This window comes from Alligator mississippiensis, chromosome 10 (assembly GCF_030867095.1).
Source record: "Alligator mississippiensis isolate rAllMis1 chromosome 10, rAllMis1, whole genome shotgun sequence".
Taxonomy (NCBI): domain Eukaryota; kingdom Metazoa; phylum Chordata; order Crocodylia; family Alligatoridae; genus Alligator; species Alligator mississippiensis.
The window spans coordinates 37,819,587-37,833,058 of NC_081833.1; the positions used below are offsets into that span (position 1 = coordinate 37,819,587).

Genomic DNA, 13,472 nt, shown 5'->3' on the forward strand with positions numbered 1-13,472 from the left:
TCCCCCACAGGGTGAACAGGGCTGCTGGACTAAGATAGCTGCCTTGTGTGTAAGGAGGGAGAAGCATCTTACCGGCCAGCCTCAAAGGTAAACCTGGTGGCATCACGTCCATAGCGACGCAGGGAGCACAGGGGCCAGGAGACGAGCTTAACTCGGGGGTTGTGCATATCCCAGAGGTAGATGTTTTCATGGGTGATCTGCAGCTTGCACTCGCCGTAGACATCCAGGTTTGGACACGGCAGCAGGAACACGTTAAACCGGTCTGCAGGGAGACAGGCAGCTGAAAGGCAGGATGAGGTCACCACAGCCACTACCTCTATGGCTTCCATCTCAGCATCAGCCCCATCTTCAAGGATGGGGGTGTGTGGATGAGTCCAGGTACTCTCTAGGCATAGGCCTCTCCATCCTGCCCAAAGTGGTAACATCCCAGGGTCCTCCACTCCAGTGTGAATGCAGGCCCTTCCACACATGCATACCCTGCCCCTGGGTGGGGATGAGCCTAAGTCCCCCATCCCAGCACACACTCCTCCATGCTCACTTCCTTCAGGGTGTTCAAACACAGGATGCCCATCCCAGTACCAGCCACTCAGAGGGAGGAAGTAGAGCCCCCTCCCCAGAGTGCACCCTTTCCTGGCTGCCTTCTACCCCTTCCACTCCTACCCAGCAATTTGTTCACTGACACAAGCTCTCTTACCCGTCTGCTCACACTGCACCCCTGGTGCGAGGAGATCTGGTTCCCCCAGGCTGATGTCATTGAGGCGTGCTCCTAAGCACTCAATGGACAGAGTCTTGTACCACTCCTCAGCCTCCAGTTCTGCAGGGTACAAGTAGCACACCCATCAGCACCACCCCCACAACAGCTGGCAGTCAGACTCCACAGCAGTTAGGAATTCCTTCCCCAAGCTTACAGCAGCTAACAAATGCTCTGCGGTCTCATTTTACCAAACTAAGATGACACCTTGTATAGGAGCACAAAGGTGCCCTGTTAGGTGGAGCCATGTAACTGCAGAGGAAAAAAATCATGAGTGAATCACAGGCCAGGGGGACCATTGTAAGCAGCTAGTCTGCGCTCTTGCATAACATGGGCTCTAGGACTTTCTGGTATTAACTACAGACATTGCAGCACAGCTCCTGGAGAAACACACAGTCTTGACATCAAGATGGCCAGTGGCAGAGAATTCACCAATACCCCTGACAAGTTGTTCTAGTGGTTGGCTAGCCTCACTGTTAAGAACCTGAACCAAATCTGTTTGCATTCAGTTGCCAGCTCCTGGTAGCAGCTCCACCTTTACCTGCTTTGTCTGAAGAGCCCTCTCTTATCAAATTTCTCTCCCCTAAGGAGTGTGCCCAGAGTCAGCCTTAGGGGTGGGAAACATGGCTGACTGTCCCAGGCAGTTGTGGTCTGGGGCGAGGGAGAGGGGGGCGGCCATGGTAGGGGGTGGATGCACACACGTGTGAGCAGCCCATGCTAACAGCAGTATTCTCCCAGGCAAGGCAGAAGGAGCAGTGCCTAGGCCAACTCCCCACCCCACCCTAGCCACTGCTCAGGAGGAGTTGAGTCAGGCAGTGCAGATAGCAGCACCATGCCACACCATCTCCCTGATGGACTGTGCCCTGCTTCCCTACCCACCTGCTCCTTGCCTGCAGCAGTGCCACTGGGTGGGTATGCCAAAATACAAGTTTGTCTAGGGAAACATTTTCCCTAAAGGCTGGCTCGGAGTGTGCTTCACCTAAAGGTCAGAGTACTGTGCAATGGATCAGATCCTAGAGGCCCTGCTTAGGAAAATCTTCAATTACTGTAACAGGCTGTTGGTGCCCAGCTCCTCAAAGGTACTTAGGCACTTCAGTCCCTTTAAGGATGTGGGTCTTTGTGTCCCAGAGGTTATTCACAACCGGAAGTCGAGTGAGGCTTTCAGGGTTTTGACCAAGGATGGAAAGGGAAAATCTGATCATCCCTAATATGTAGCTATTTCTGGGGTGGAACAATGGAGCTGTTCTCCACCAGAAATGTGACACTGCAGTTTTCAAAAAGGAGAGAGGAAAATGGCAAGGGGGGTTAGGTTAGTAGAAACCAGCAAGGTCTGTTTGTGATTTTGATCAAAGGTTTAAGCAGCCCTAATTCATGGGATAACTAACAACCACAAGCAATCAGGACCTTGGGTCTGTGAGTAACTCTCGTGACAACAGTGTGGTGTCTGTCTCATGACGCCATGTTGAGACAGTGGCTCAGCACACACTCAGAGGAAAGAGCACCACATACTAAGTACCTGGAAATCTGACCAGCTACTGACCCAGCTCAGCACTGTTGAGCTCATGAGAGCTAGGGAGCTCCCAGCCATCCAGAAGCAGCTCTAGAGCTGCGAAATGATAAGAGGCCTCAGAAATCAAGATGACACCAAGGGAGCTCTCTTCCCTTCCTGAGGGCAGGGAGCTCCCTCTAGGCCAGGGCTTGTCTAGGCTGCCAGAGAGCCCTGCAGGAGCCAGCATCGGATGAAAGGAGATCAATCCAATACCCTGCCTACAGCACCTTACATACATGCTAGGATTAACCCTTGCAGTAATGCAGGGACTCATCATCATCAGTAATGGAGTCCCTTTGTCCTCCTCAGCAAGCTGAACCTAATGCTGTAGAAAGGTCCCTGAATTCCATAACAGGCTGCAACATCCTGACACAGCTTCATTTACATTCCAAACGAAGGGGGCTAATTAACAAAATGGGAAAATTAATCATACAATCAGTTCAGTCACCCAGGGTTACTTATGTAGAGATTCAATTCAGTTTACCTTATGTTCTCCCCACATCTTTTCATTTGTTCACCAGATTTTGTATCAACCATATCATAGACACAACTCATGAGGAATGGAAAGTTTTGGCTGCAAAACAGGGGATAGCTGGGTTTTGGGGAATTGGAAAGCTGTGGGGGTGGGTTATGTTGGTGGGAGAAGCCCTTGAGATGGCTGTTGCTAAAAGGATTAGCAGCAATACAGTTCATTTTGCCATTTAAAGGGTTAACTTAATTTTCACAGGCAATGGGGAAGCAAGACTGACTTCTTCAAAGATGAGGGGCTCGCACACCTGTCAGTCACAGATAGGGCATGTTTTCCAAGGTATCTGTCTGCAACCACAGGGCTGTGAACACCAGCAGTTTAGAGGAAAGCTGCCACCCTAGAGCACAACCCTGTCTACTCTCAGAATATATAGGGGCCTTGGCTTATCAGCCTCCCTATGGACAGCACAATGGGCAATGAGGACCAGGTTCTCAAAGGGGGTTCCACACCCACTATGCAGGCATCACTGGCAAGTCTAGCCCTGAGAGATGAAGGATATGCCTGCACTGGTCCTGTGTCAGGCTTGAGACTAGTGCTGCTGAAAAATAGCCACACCCCCCCCGCCCACAGAGCAAGTCTCAAGAGCAGCATGGAGCCAATGCAAATGCACCCAAGTGACCTGCCTAATACTGGGCAGCAAATCAGTGGCTGAGCTGGGAACAGAACCCAAGATCTCCAACATCCAGAGCCCTCCCTAACCCTGCTGCCCCCCTCGCTGGTACCCTAACCCTGCACCCCGCCCACTGCAGGCCAGAGTCAAAGACCATGGGGGACATCCTCCTACCTGAGTCACAGGTGAAAGTCCTGGCTGAGTCATCAGTGAATATGATGGCAACAGCTTGCCTCTTGGTCTCCTTCGGCAACCGTGTGATGCACTTCACATTGCTGATCTCCGTGACCTGCAGCGGGAGCACACTGTACTGAGCTCCAGCTACCCTAAATGCCTCACCAGAGTGCCACCACCACCCCCTTCCTCCTGCTCAACACCATGTACTGGGATGCCCTGACAGAGGAGTACTTCACTCCTCTACTTGCTCTGCTGGCTTCTGCTCTGGGTGCACTATCTACAAGAGAAGGTCAGCGGGAGCATTCATCTCCTCCAAGGAAGGCTGGATCAGTTCTGGCCACAGGGTGCTCACAGCCACACAGATTTTTTCATTAAAAGGGAGTACCACAGCCAAGGGAATCAACTGCAACAGGAACCCCCCTGGCCTGAAATATGTTCACCAGGCTCCATCCCAAGGAACACAGCCCAGGAGAGGTGATCAATGAAAGACAAATGCCCGGTCCTGGTGGTAGCACTGGGGATGTGAAGGGAAATAGAGGAGACCAGCAGGAAGGAGAGACTGAAGAGTAAGTGTGGGGGGGAGGAATAAGAACAGCAGAGTGGGGTGGGAGGAAGGAGCAAGAGGCTGTGGCTGGAGCACCCACATAACCCCCTCACCTTAGTCCTGTGAGCTATTCCTTTCCTTCTATGCCCGATCACCCCACCATCAGGAGAAACTAACATCTCTGGGAAGGGGCAGCACTGCTGCCTGGCACATACTATGTAATCATCACCTATTGGCAACAATCTTAATCCTACCCAAACAGTCCTACACTGTAACAAATACCAGGCCAGCTCTGCGCAAATACCTCTGGGACAAGGACTGAGGAAACACTGACTGGGGAGCTCCCAGCTACACCCGCCCCACCCAAGCAGCAGTCCCCACAGGGAAAGGGGAAGGAGTGCTGGCCATGATGCTGCTGTCCCAACCCAGGTCACCTCATCTGTCTCAGAGGGAAGGGACAGGCGAGGACTTCTGGCCTCTGACCTTTGGGCATCCACGCAGACACACCGACTTCTCATCTGGGTACTTCTCCAGTCGCTGGGGACCTTTGCTGGAGGATTTCCTGAACACCAGCCAGCACCTCCGATAGATCTGCCAGAGAGACCAGACAAACGCAAGCTGCTGCATGGGCTAAGCAGCACTGCAGCTGCTCAGAGACCCCTTTCACTGATGCATGTCAGCGAGTGATCAACTGCCCCTTGACTGTGGACCCTTCCATTACCCCACACTCCCTACTAGTGCCCAACAGGTAGCAAACTCTGAGCAAGTGGCATGTTCCTCCCTTAATCTTAAAGAGGGGATTACTACATTCAGCCTCAGGGGGACAGCACTGGGCTATGGGTAAACCCCAGCCTGAGGTATGATCAAACTCTGTATATAGCAGAATCCAGTGAAATCATCTTGCATGCTCCCACAAGAGAGGGCAGATCAGCTCATCCTATGATGGGGGAGGCAGGGAGCTGGCATGCAGAGTCCAAGATAAAGCACTTTACGGCCACAAGAATCTAAGTGGGTGACTGAGCTCTAAAATGACAGAGGCAAGGGCTCAAGAAACAATGAATCCAATGAGATTAGACACACGCTGGCATGCCTTTCTAGTGCCTGGTGGTCACGGAGCTGGGATGCAGGCTGGAAGTAAGATGCCAGGGAACAGCTCTGGTGGGGTTCTTCTATTGAGAGACCTCTATCTCCAGCATCTAAAGAGCTTTAAACTGTGCTGCTTACATGGACCAAGCTGTACATAGGAAACCCTCCTATACATTCAAGGTGCCTCTACATTCAGCCTCAGGGGGACAGCATGTGCACAGGGAGCAGCTGGGGGCACCAGAGAGATTTCTTTGCTGGCAGCACTGTAGAGGCACTGTGGGGGACTCAACTTCCCCCCACACCAATGACAAGGAGGCTTTTCCAGCTTTTGCCAAAATCTACAGGGTTCTTCCTGTTGAGGGCCAGAACATCCTTTGAACTCCTGGGACTAGCCAGATGCTGCGCTCAAAAGTCATTGCGTTTCAGATAGGCAGGGAACTGCTGCTAAGTCGAGCACAGGGCACCACTGGGCAACCCATAAATTCCCTGGATCAGATTACTCCCTACAGCAAGGCCCAGGGTAGAAACAGCCACCTCCTGCTCACAGAAGCATGTGGGCTCTCATTTGGGAACTACCATGAACCAGCTGGAAGGAAAAGAGGATCACCCACCTACTGCCATCCAGAATCTGCACCTTAGAAGGGGGAAGCCTCTCAGCTGCCATTTTGTCACACCAAAAAAATGTCATCACTAGCTCAGGACAATGAGGTTTGGTGGTTACAGTAGGGGTTTGCAAAGGCAAAGGCAAGACTTTTGGCTTTACACTGGTTGCTAAGTTGCGACGAAGCAGTCAGCAAAGTCACTTGTAGCCTGTTTTTTAACAGTTTTTTTAACTTGGCAGGAGCTATGGGTGCTTGATGCCTTCAAAAATGTGGGCTCTTTGTCCCCTTGTCTCTAAGCTGGGGGGAGACACATCCTTGTTTACAAAGTACATTGAGCCCCCCAGACAGGAGGACCCAGTCTCATCATTAAACTACAAGTCCCACTATTTCCCATAGCAGCCAAAACCAGGTCAGGCCAGTTCTGAGAGGATGAATCCCACTCTGACTGTGTGGCGTTTTATACTCTCACTTTTATTTGTTTTGTTCTGCTGTTCATGTACCACAAGAGACCTAAATGTGATTTCCCTCTTCCTCCTCTGCTTTTTCCTCATTTCAGGGAATACTGAAACGTCTTTATTCTCTAAAATCATAAGAACTGCATATGAAAGAAAAGGGAAATCAGAGTAGTTTGGATGGTAAAGCCAAGGCTGGCTGTGGTGCCAGCTGTATTCCCATGGAGCTGTGCTGGGAAGAGCTGGAGGCAGCTGATGCAGGAACCAGAAGCCCAGAGACTTGGTATCTAATCATGCTCTAGCATCTACAAGTAACAGGCTATTTTTCTTGCCAAGGTCCTTTAGCTCAGCTTGCTGGGATCACGTTACCTGCTGGACACTCCACTGCCCCTGAAGCTTGGATCTAGGGCCTGATCTATCTTCCCATCACTTCAACAAAATTCTGGATCAGGTAGCAAGAATGCCAGCCTGGCCACAACAAAAGGGTAATGCACGGCATCTCTTTGGAGAGGAGACTGGGCAGGAGCTAGGCAGGATATCAGAATGGTGGTGCCTGCTGGGTTCAGGAGCTACCAAGAAGGTGGATAGCACCTGTCAATCAGGGCCAGGGCTCAGATGGTTGTGGGGCAGGCTGTGGTTTGATACTTGGCAGGGAGCAGGTGTACCATGATGACTATGTGGGGTCAGCATGGCAGCATGGAGAACTGCTGTACAAAACACAACTGCCCCTGTCACTCCAAGACATACTGCAGTGCAAAGACAGGTCAGGAGGACTCAGCATCTCCTGCTCCACAAGCACAGGGAGCCCCGACAGTCATGCCAAGAGAAAGCAATTCTGATTCAATCCAGGAGAGGGCAGTGGCAGACACGCTTACCAGTCTGTTTACCATATCAGCAGCTTCGCCTCACAGGACCCAGGGCAGTCTGCCATGGTGGCCACCAGTGACATCTGCCAATGAACTTGCCATACGATACAGCATGCCTCAGCTCACATTCCTGTTCACCCCTGATGCCACATCCCTCACCCATCCAGCTCTCAAGAGGAAGCAGTACCAGTTTGCTAACACACTGCAGGAGGTTGCCACAACAGTCCAGCACTCACAGAGTTAAATGCATCGTCCCAGGCTTGGGCCAGGCTAAGGTGGCCCATGCCAGCAGCACACATACAAGCCTGTGGTATCTGACACCGAAGCACCTGACCTGAGCAGCAGACACAGGTTGGGGGAGACCTGCCACCAACTCCACAGAGCAATCCAGGTGTCACAGACATCATTGTTCCCAGCCTTGCCTGTCTCCCTCAAAAGTGCAAACACCCCCAAGCTTCCTGCATCAGCAGCTTGTCTCAGCAGAAACTCATTTCCTGGGGCAGCTGCTTGGAAGCAGGTCTGCCTGGTCACGGGAGAGTTCAGAGCTCAGAGAGAGGCTCCTGTGTTCCTGTTCAGGGTAGGGGACAATGCTCTTGGGATGAACTCTGCCAGGGGAGGGAAACAAAAAGAGACAGACCTGAATGCAGATCATATGCCAATGCTCTCTCTGAGGACACAAAAACGGAGGCCAAGCAAATAATGAGGGACAATCAATAGCACCAGACTAAAAAGGGCTGGGATTGAGTAGGCTCCTGAGCCAGCAGATGGTAAATGCAGCTCAGTGTGTGCAAAGTAATTGGTCTGGGAGAGAGAAGCCAGCAAAGGGACAGAAGAACAGAGGAACCAGCCAGCCCAGTGCCAAGGACAACAACCCAGGGGCATTGCGGAAAACAACATTTGAACCCACTTGTGCACCTGCTACCTTGAAAGCTAAGACACCTTATGGCTACAAGCCATGAGCAACAGACATGCAGAGCACTACCACCCTCACCCCAGCAGGGTTCATCTTGACCTATGCACCAGTGTGAACTTGAGTCAGACCCTCATGAAGCAAGAATCACTACATCTGCCACCCAGAATATGCCAGGCTCCACTTGCATCAACCAGTTTCTAAATCAGACTCGACTAGAGCTATACTGAGTAGCTGGCCTGGCAGCTGGTCAGTGGCACCATACAGGGTAGCTGAGGAAAGGGAGGGGAGAAGGAAAAAAGTCCAGTTTTCCATTAATCTGTCTCCTGTGCAGTTATTCACTGTGCAAAGCAAGGGAACGGGGAAGGGGTGGAAATCAGGTCCACTGAGCCCAAGATTGTCTAAAGGCCTCGAAGCTGTCAGTGCCCAGCTGCCTTGGACTAGCTGCTAAAGAAGAGAGGGGCAAGAGTAAAGCAAAGCAAGCCAAAAAAGCTTACACACACAGTGTGGGCTGGGGACATCTTTCTGCTCTCTAGACCAATATTTCTCAACCATTTTTGATTCAAGGTGCCCCACATCAGACTCAAGGCACCCCTCAGAAAATACCCAGTCTTTTTTGACTACAGAAAAATAACACAGCAATTTTTCTGCTGCAAAGAAATCAGGAAGACCACAGCAGGATAGGATGTTTTACACTGTGTATTACTATTTGAAATCTCTGGGTTTACCTTGTGAATCACGTCAACATACCTCACAATGCATAGCACCCTGCAATAAAAGTTGTCAAGGCACCCTAGGGTGCTACTGCACCCTGGTTGTCAATCACTGCTCTGGACACTGCTAAATAGCCCCTGCCAAGGAATGCTCAGTCTCAGAGCTCCTGTGGATGCTTCTAAGATCCGTTTTCACCATGCTGTGGTGTAAGCATTTACTATCCCAGTAAACACTGGGTTCTGCCACTCCAGCTGCTGCTACAGGAGGCAGGGAAGGGAGTGTCTCATCTCTGACTGACATGGCTCTGTCAAGCAGGACCCTGCAGCATGTATCTGGCTCAAGCCATTGAGAAGGGCACTACCTTCCCTCTGACCACACAAGAGTGTGAGCAACACAGTCAGGGATGGAGCTCACAGGGTGCCTATTGGCTCTGCTGAGAAAGAGCGTTCCTTCAAGCCACTGGTGTCTCCCCCATGGTACCATGCCCTTGCTTACTTCCCATGGGAGCCAGTGCTGCCTGCAGCAGCCTACAACCAGCCACAGCAGGATCTCCTTTTCTGTCCCATTATGCCTGGATGTAGTCACTTTTTCTCTCATTGCCACAGTTGGACACTGCACATCTCAGGGGTATCCCAGATTCAGAGAGGGCCTCATTCACTTCCCGGCCTAAACTCTTACCAGGAGATTGGTGATCTCAGTCCATCTTTCAGCCTCTGATCTGACACACAGGGAAATGACTCCCCCCATGCTGCACCTGTTTCCCCTCCCTAGAACAGGGTCATGCCCCCTGCTCCGGGGTGACAAGAATTAACTCTTACACTGCCAGAGCGTTTGGTGATTTGCACACAGAAGGTGCTAGGGAGTAGCAGGGCTCTGGCCTTGCCTCAGTGAAAAAAACAGGTAGTCCAGGGGCAGCCAACAGGCATGGGAAGAGCTGAGGGCAGAGAGGGGCTCAGCTTGTCCCAGGAAGTGGATGTCGCAGCAAGATACCCTGTGAATGCAGGGCTCTTGCCCTGGACACAGCACAGTCATGGGGCAGGCTCCCTGTGTGCCAAGCCAGGCTTCGGAGTCGGGGGAGGTGGCTGAGATTTACCATTGCAGTCGGCACTCTCCTGGAGTGCTGGGTCCCTCCCCCACCTGTCACGCTGCCAGCGGTAATTGCCGAGCCACCCTGCTTAATTAGCAGCCAAGGGAGCAGCAGCTACATGTGCCTCCTGCCCAGTCCCCTGGGCACTCGCAAACACCTGCCTCCTTGCCTGGGCACATTCTCCTCCATGGCTTCAGCACCTCCCCTGCCCCCAGCCTCTGCCTCTGGCCCCACTCCCTATTTCTAGGCTGTCTGTGGGGGAGAGTGAAAGAGCTGTCACCTCTCCCATTTCCACCTCCCCCTTCTCTGCCTGCTGTCTCCTGGCTCCACTTCCCTTCTGGCTTTTCACCTTCCCTGTCTCCTACCTCCTCCTCCCTCCATTCTTTGTTCTTCCATAATTAGCATGAAATTACCCAGCATGCTCTCTACTCCCCAGCTGCTGGAAGAAGGGAAATGAAGAACTGGCTCTTGCCTGCTTTGATGCCATGGGTGCCAGCTGAGCAAAAGTATCTGTCTGTCCATCCCTTCCCTTTGTTTCCCACCCGTCTCCTGAGAGAAGGGGCTGCATCTCCAGCCCACCCCTTCTTTCTGAGGTAGCACCAGCTGTAGTGCCAGAAGGACAAGTTCCTTCTCAGCAGTGCCCTCAGTGTCAGCCAGAAACCCAGCAGGGCAAGCTTCTTAGCTGCAGTGCCCAGACAACCGCAGCCCACACATCCCCCCCCAGCATGAGTGCTTCCTTCCTGCAGTGCCCCACCAGCTCCAGCACCTCACAGTTGGGGTTTCATGTAATTAGCCTGGCTGCCCAGTGGACAGGATTGTGCGCTGAGCAAATATTGGATCAGGAGGCTGAGAAGCTATGTGAAAGGACAGCGGTTCTGGGCTGCCTGGACACAGGGAGCCAACAAGCTGCGTCCCCACACACACCTAATGAGTCCCCTGGGAGCGCAGAGGTGGCTTGACATGTAACACTTCCTGTGAGCCCTGAACCCAGGTCTGCCTCCAGTGAGTTCCCAGTGCTTTCAAAGGAGCAGCTGTAAAAAAAACAGTTTCAACAAAATGTTTGGGAAAATCAACCCTGCATGGAAGCTCCAGGAGACAACGCACAAGGAGGGCTGGCTGAGGAAGCCTGAACCTCCAGCGACCCTTAGGTGCTCTGGCTGGGCCCCATCCTTCAGTGCAGCAGCTCCTAGCAAAGTCAACCTCAACAGGAGAGCCTGTAGGGTCAGGGACTGAGGAAGGGAAGGGGGAAAAGAGGTCCCACTCACACGCCCTAGACAGGGACATTTGCACTGCTAAGCATCTAGGGGAACTGGAAGAGAAACTGGCCCCTGTAGGTTACAGAGGAAACAGCAGCACCAGAGATTCTGTGAGGCGGGGGTGTGGATGTGCCTCACAGGAGAGACACAGAGCCCCATCCCTGCAATGTGTACATGCCTCGCACACACAGATGTGCCCATTTTAAGTTGTGTGTCTGTTCCCAAAGTGATTTGCTTTGTAGCAGAGCAGGGAGCTGAACGGAGATCCCCCAGGTCCCAGCCCCTGGGAACATGGCTTTAAGCCGAAAGCCATGTTCCCAGGTCCCACCCCAGCTGTCAGACACACTGTCTTGCCATCCACAAAGGGCAGCCGGCTCCCCTCAACCTTCTCACTGGGGGAAATAAGCCAGAAATGAATTGGAATCCTGTCTCCATGAATGAGAGCGCAGTGTGCGTGCACTGTGCCTCAGCCACCTGCAAATCCCATAGCCTAAGGTGCAACGCACAGGAAATGAAGGCTCTGATGCTTCAAAGCAAGTAGGACCAGGCTCTAGCACTGCCCTTCCCCACAGTACATGCCCTCCTCAAGTTGGTCTCCTGAGCCCCACCCAGCACCAGCCTGTGCCAGCACCCCAATAGCCTGAGAGGTCCTTGCATACAAAGTGCCAGCAACATGCTGCTTACTAGGGAGATCCAAAAGGAAATGCCTCAAGAAGCTTGCAGTGCAAAGGGGATACAGATGTCTGCTGGGAGAACCAAAGGACAGTGCAAGGCTGTGCCCTTAACAAGCAAGCACAAGGCCTCCCAAGGACCCCTGCTGCTGTACCAGGCCTTGGAGACGGCAGGATAGGCTCCCCTCTCTGAATGCCCGTGCTACTGCCCGAGCCGGACCAGAGCCACTTCAAGTCCTCTGGAGGTGTCAGTGCTCACAACAGCACTGGCCCAGTAGCCAGCTATTTGCTTGCTCTCCTGAAGCTGCTCCAGTGAAGGAATCTTTGGCAGTGTCCAGGACCTTGCCTACAAGCCTCCTGTGAATAATTAAACAAGCAACATGCTAGGAAATCTTCAAAGGTATCCACTGGCTCTTCAAGAAATCCAAATGAGCATGTGGAGCAGCTATGCTAGGTTTCCCCCTTCCCCAGCTGTACGACAGGGGTGACAAGACCCATCTCAGCTGAGGGTTTGGGAGGCCCAGTTCATTTGTGCCCATGAAGTACAAGGGGCAGAGCCTCCACCTGTTCAACTTCTGGCCACTGAGGGTGTCTCAGATGGAGATGGGTCCGCTGAAGCAAGCAGATTGTTTTAAGTCTTGGTTCTGCCATTAAGGCTTCCTCCCAGGCAGACACAGGCTCTTTGTGCTAGTTTCCTGGCATGCAGGCTCCCAGGGAATGGAGGCTTGGCAGAGGCCCACAGCCATTCGCTGAAAGACTCCAGACAGCAAGAGGAAGTGATCACAGCTGACAGTGATGAGTAGGGCATGGCAGGAGCTTGGCTGGCTTGCTCAGGGGACTGAGGACATGCAACAGGGCCTTTCGCTTTTTGATCACAGGCTCCACTCAGCCCCATGCCCTCAGCAAGACAGCGGCCTCAAAGAATCGGCTTCCAAGTGCTGACCCATGGAAGACCCCCTGCTTGTTGGCAGTAGAGATGCCAAGTTCAACTCCTCTCACGTCATAAGACGGGGCTGGGAAACCTGCTCCTGTTCTGTGTGTGCCCTGGTGCCCAAAGGCACTAACAGTACTAGCAAAACCAGACCCGAGTGCAGTTCCCAGGGAGGGAGGGTGTCTGGGACCCTGCAGCCTGGCACTGAAGCACAGAGGGGATTTGAGAAGCACAAAACTGAGTGCAGGTGTTGCTATCATTAAAATGCTCCAGTGAGCATCTAGATATTTGCCAGTGCTCCCCAACATGTGGGGCTCAGGAAGCTGAAGCCTTGGATGGAGAATGTGCCCAGATACCAGCTTTCTCTTAGTACCACTACATACAAATTGGTTGGGGCCATGTCATATGATGTGAATTTAGGGGGGACAGAGAACTTCCTGAAGTCCAGGCATTATGCACACTCTGCCCTCGCACAGAGAACCTGTCTCCCAATGTAACCCCTCAGAGCTGAGCTGAGGCTATTCCAGACCAGGGTCTATACATAGCCTTGCTGGCATCTCGCTGCTACCCTGCTACGCCCCTTGATATTCCTGCCCTGATTCCAGGTACCAGCCATGCTTACCAGGCCAGGTAACTCATGAGGCAGATTATTTCACACACAAACAAGGGATCTCCATTTTACCTGTCACAAACAGGATCTGATCACCTCTTCACAGAGGTGAGAGGCTTCAGGGCCA

General features: G+C 52.5%; 1 protein-coding gene across 8 annotated transcripts in view; it reads right to left on the bottom strand.

The window, feature by feature from the left end:
• Positions 1–13,472, bottom strand: part of DOK4 (docking protein 4) — a 47,326-nt gene that overhangs the window by 9,268 nt on the left and 24,586 nt on the right. For 5 of the 8 annotated variants that reach the window (XM_019497266.2, XM_019497258.2, XM_019497262.2 and 2 more), the window contains exons 3-6: positions 4,644–4,751; positions 3,614–3,728; positions 695–814; positions 73–280 (exon numbers count right to left, since the gene is read on the bottom strand). In XM_019497266.2, the coding sequence (XP_019352811.1) occupies positions 73–280; positions 695–814; positions 3,614–3,728; positions 4,644–4,751 (551 nt within the window). The remainder of the gene's footprint in view (positions 1–72; positions 281–694; positions 815–3,613; positions 3,729–4,643; positions 4,752–13,472) is intronic. The other 3 variants (XM_019497261.2, XM_019497265.2, XM_019497263.2) reach the window with 2 other exon arrangements.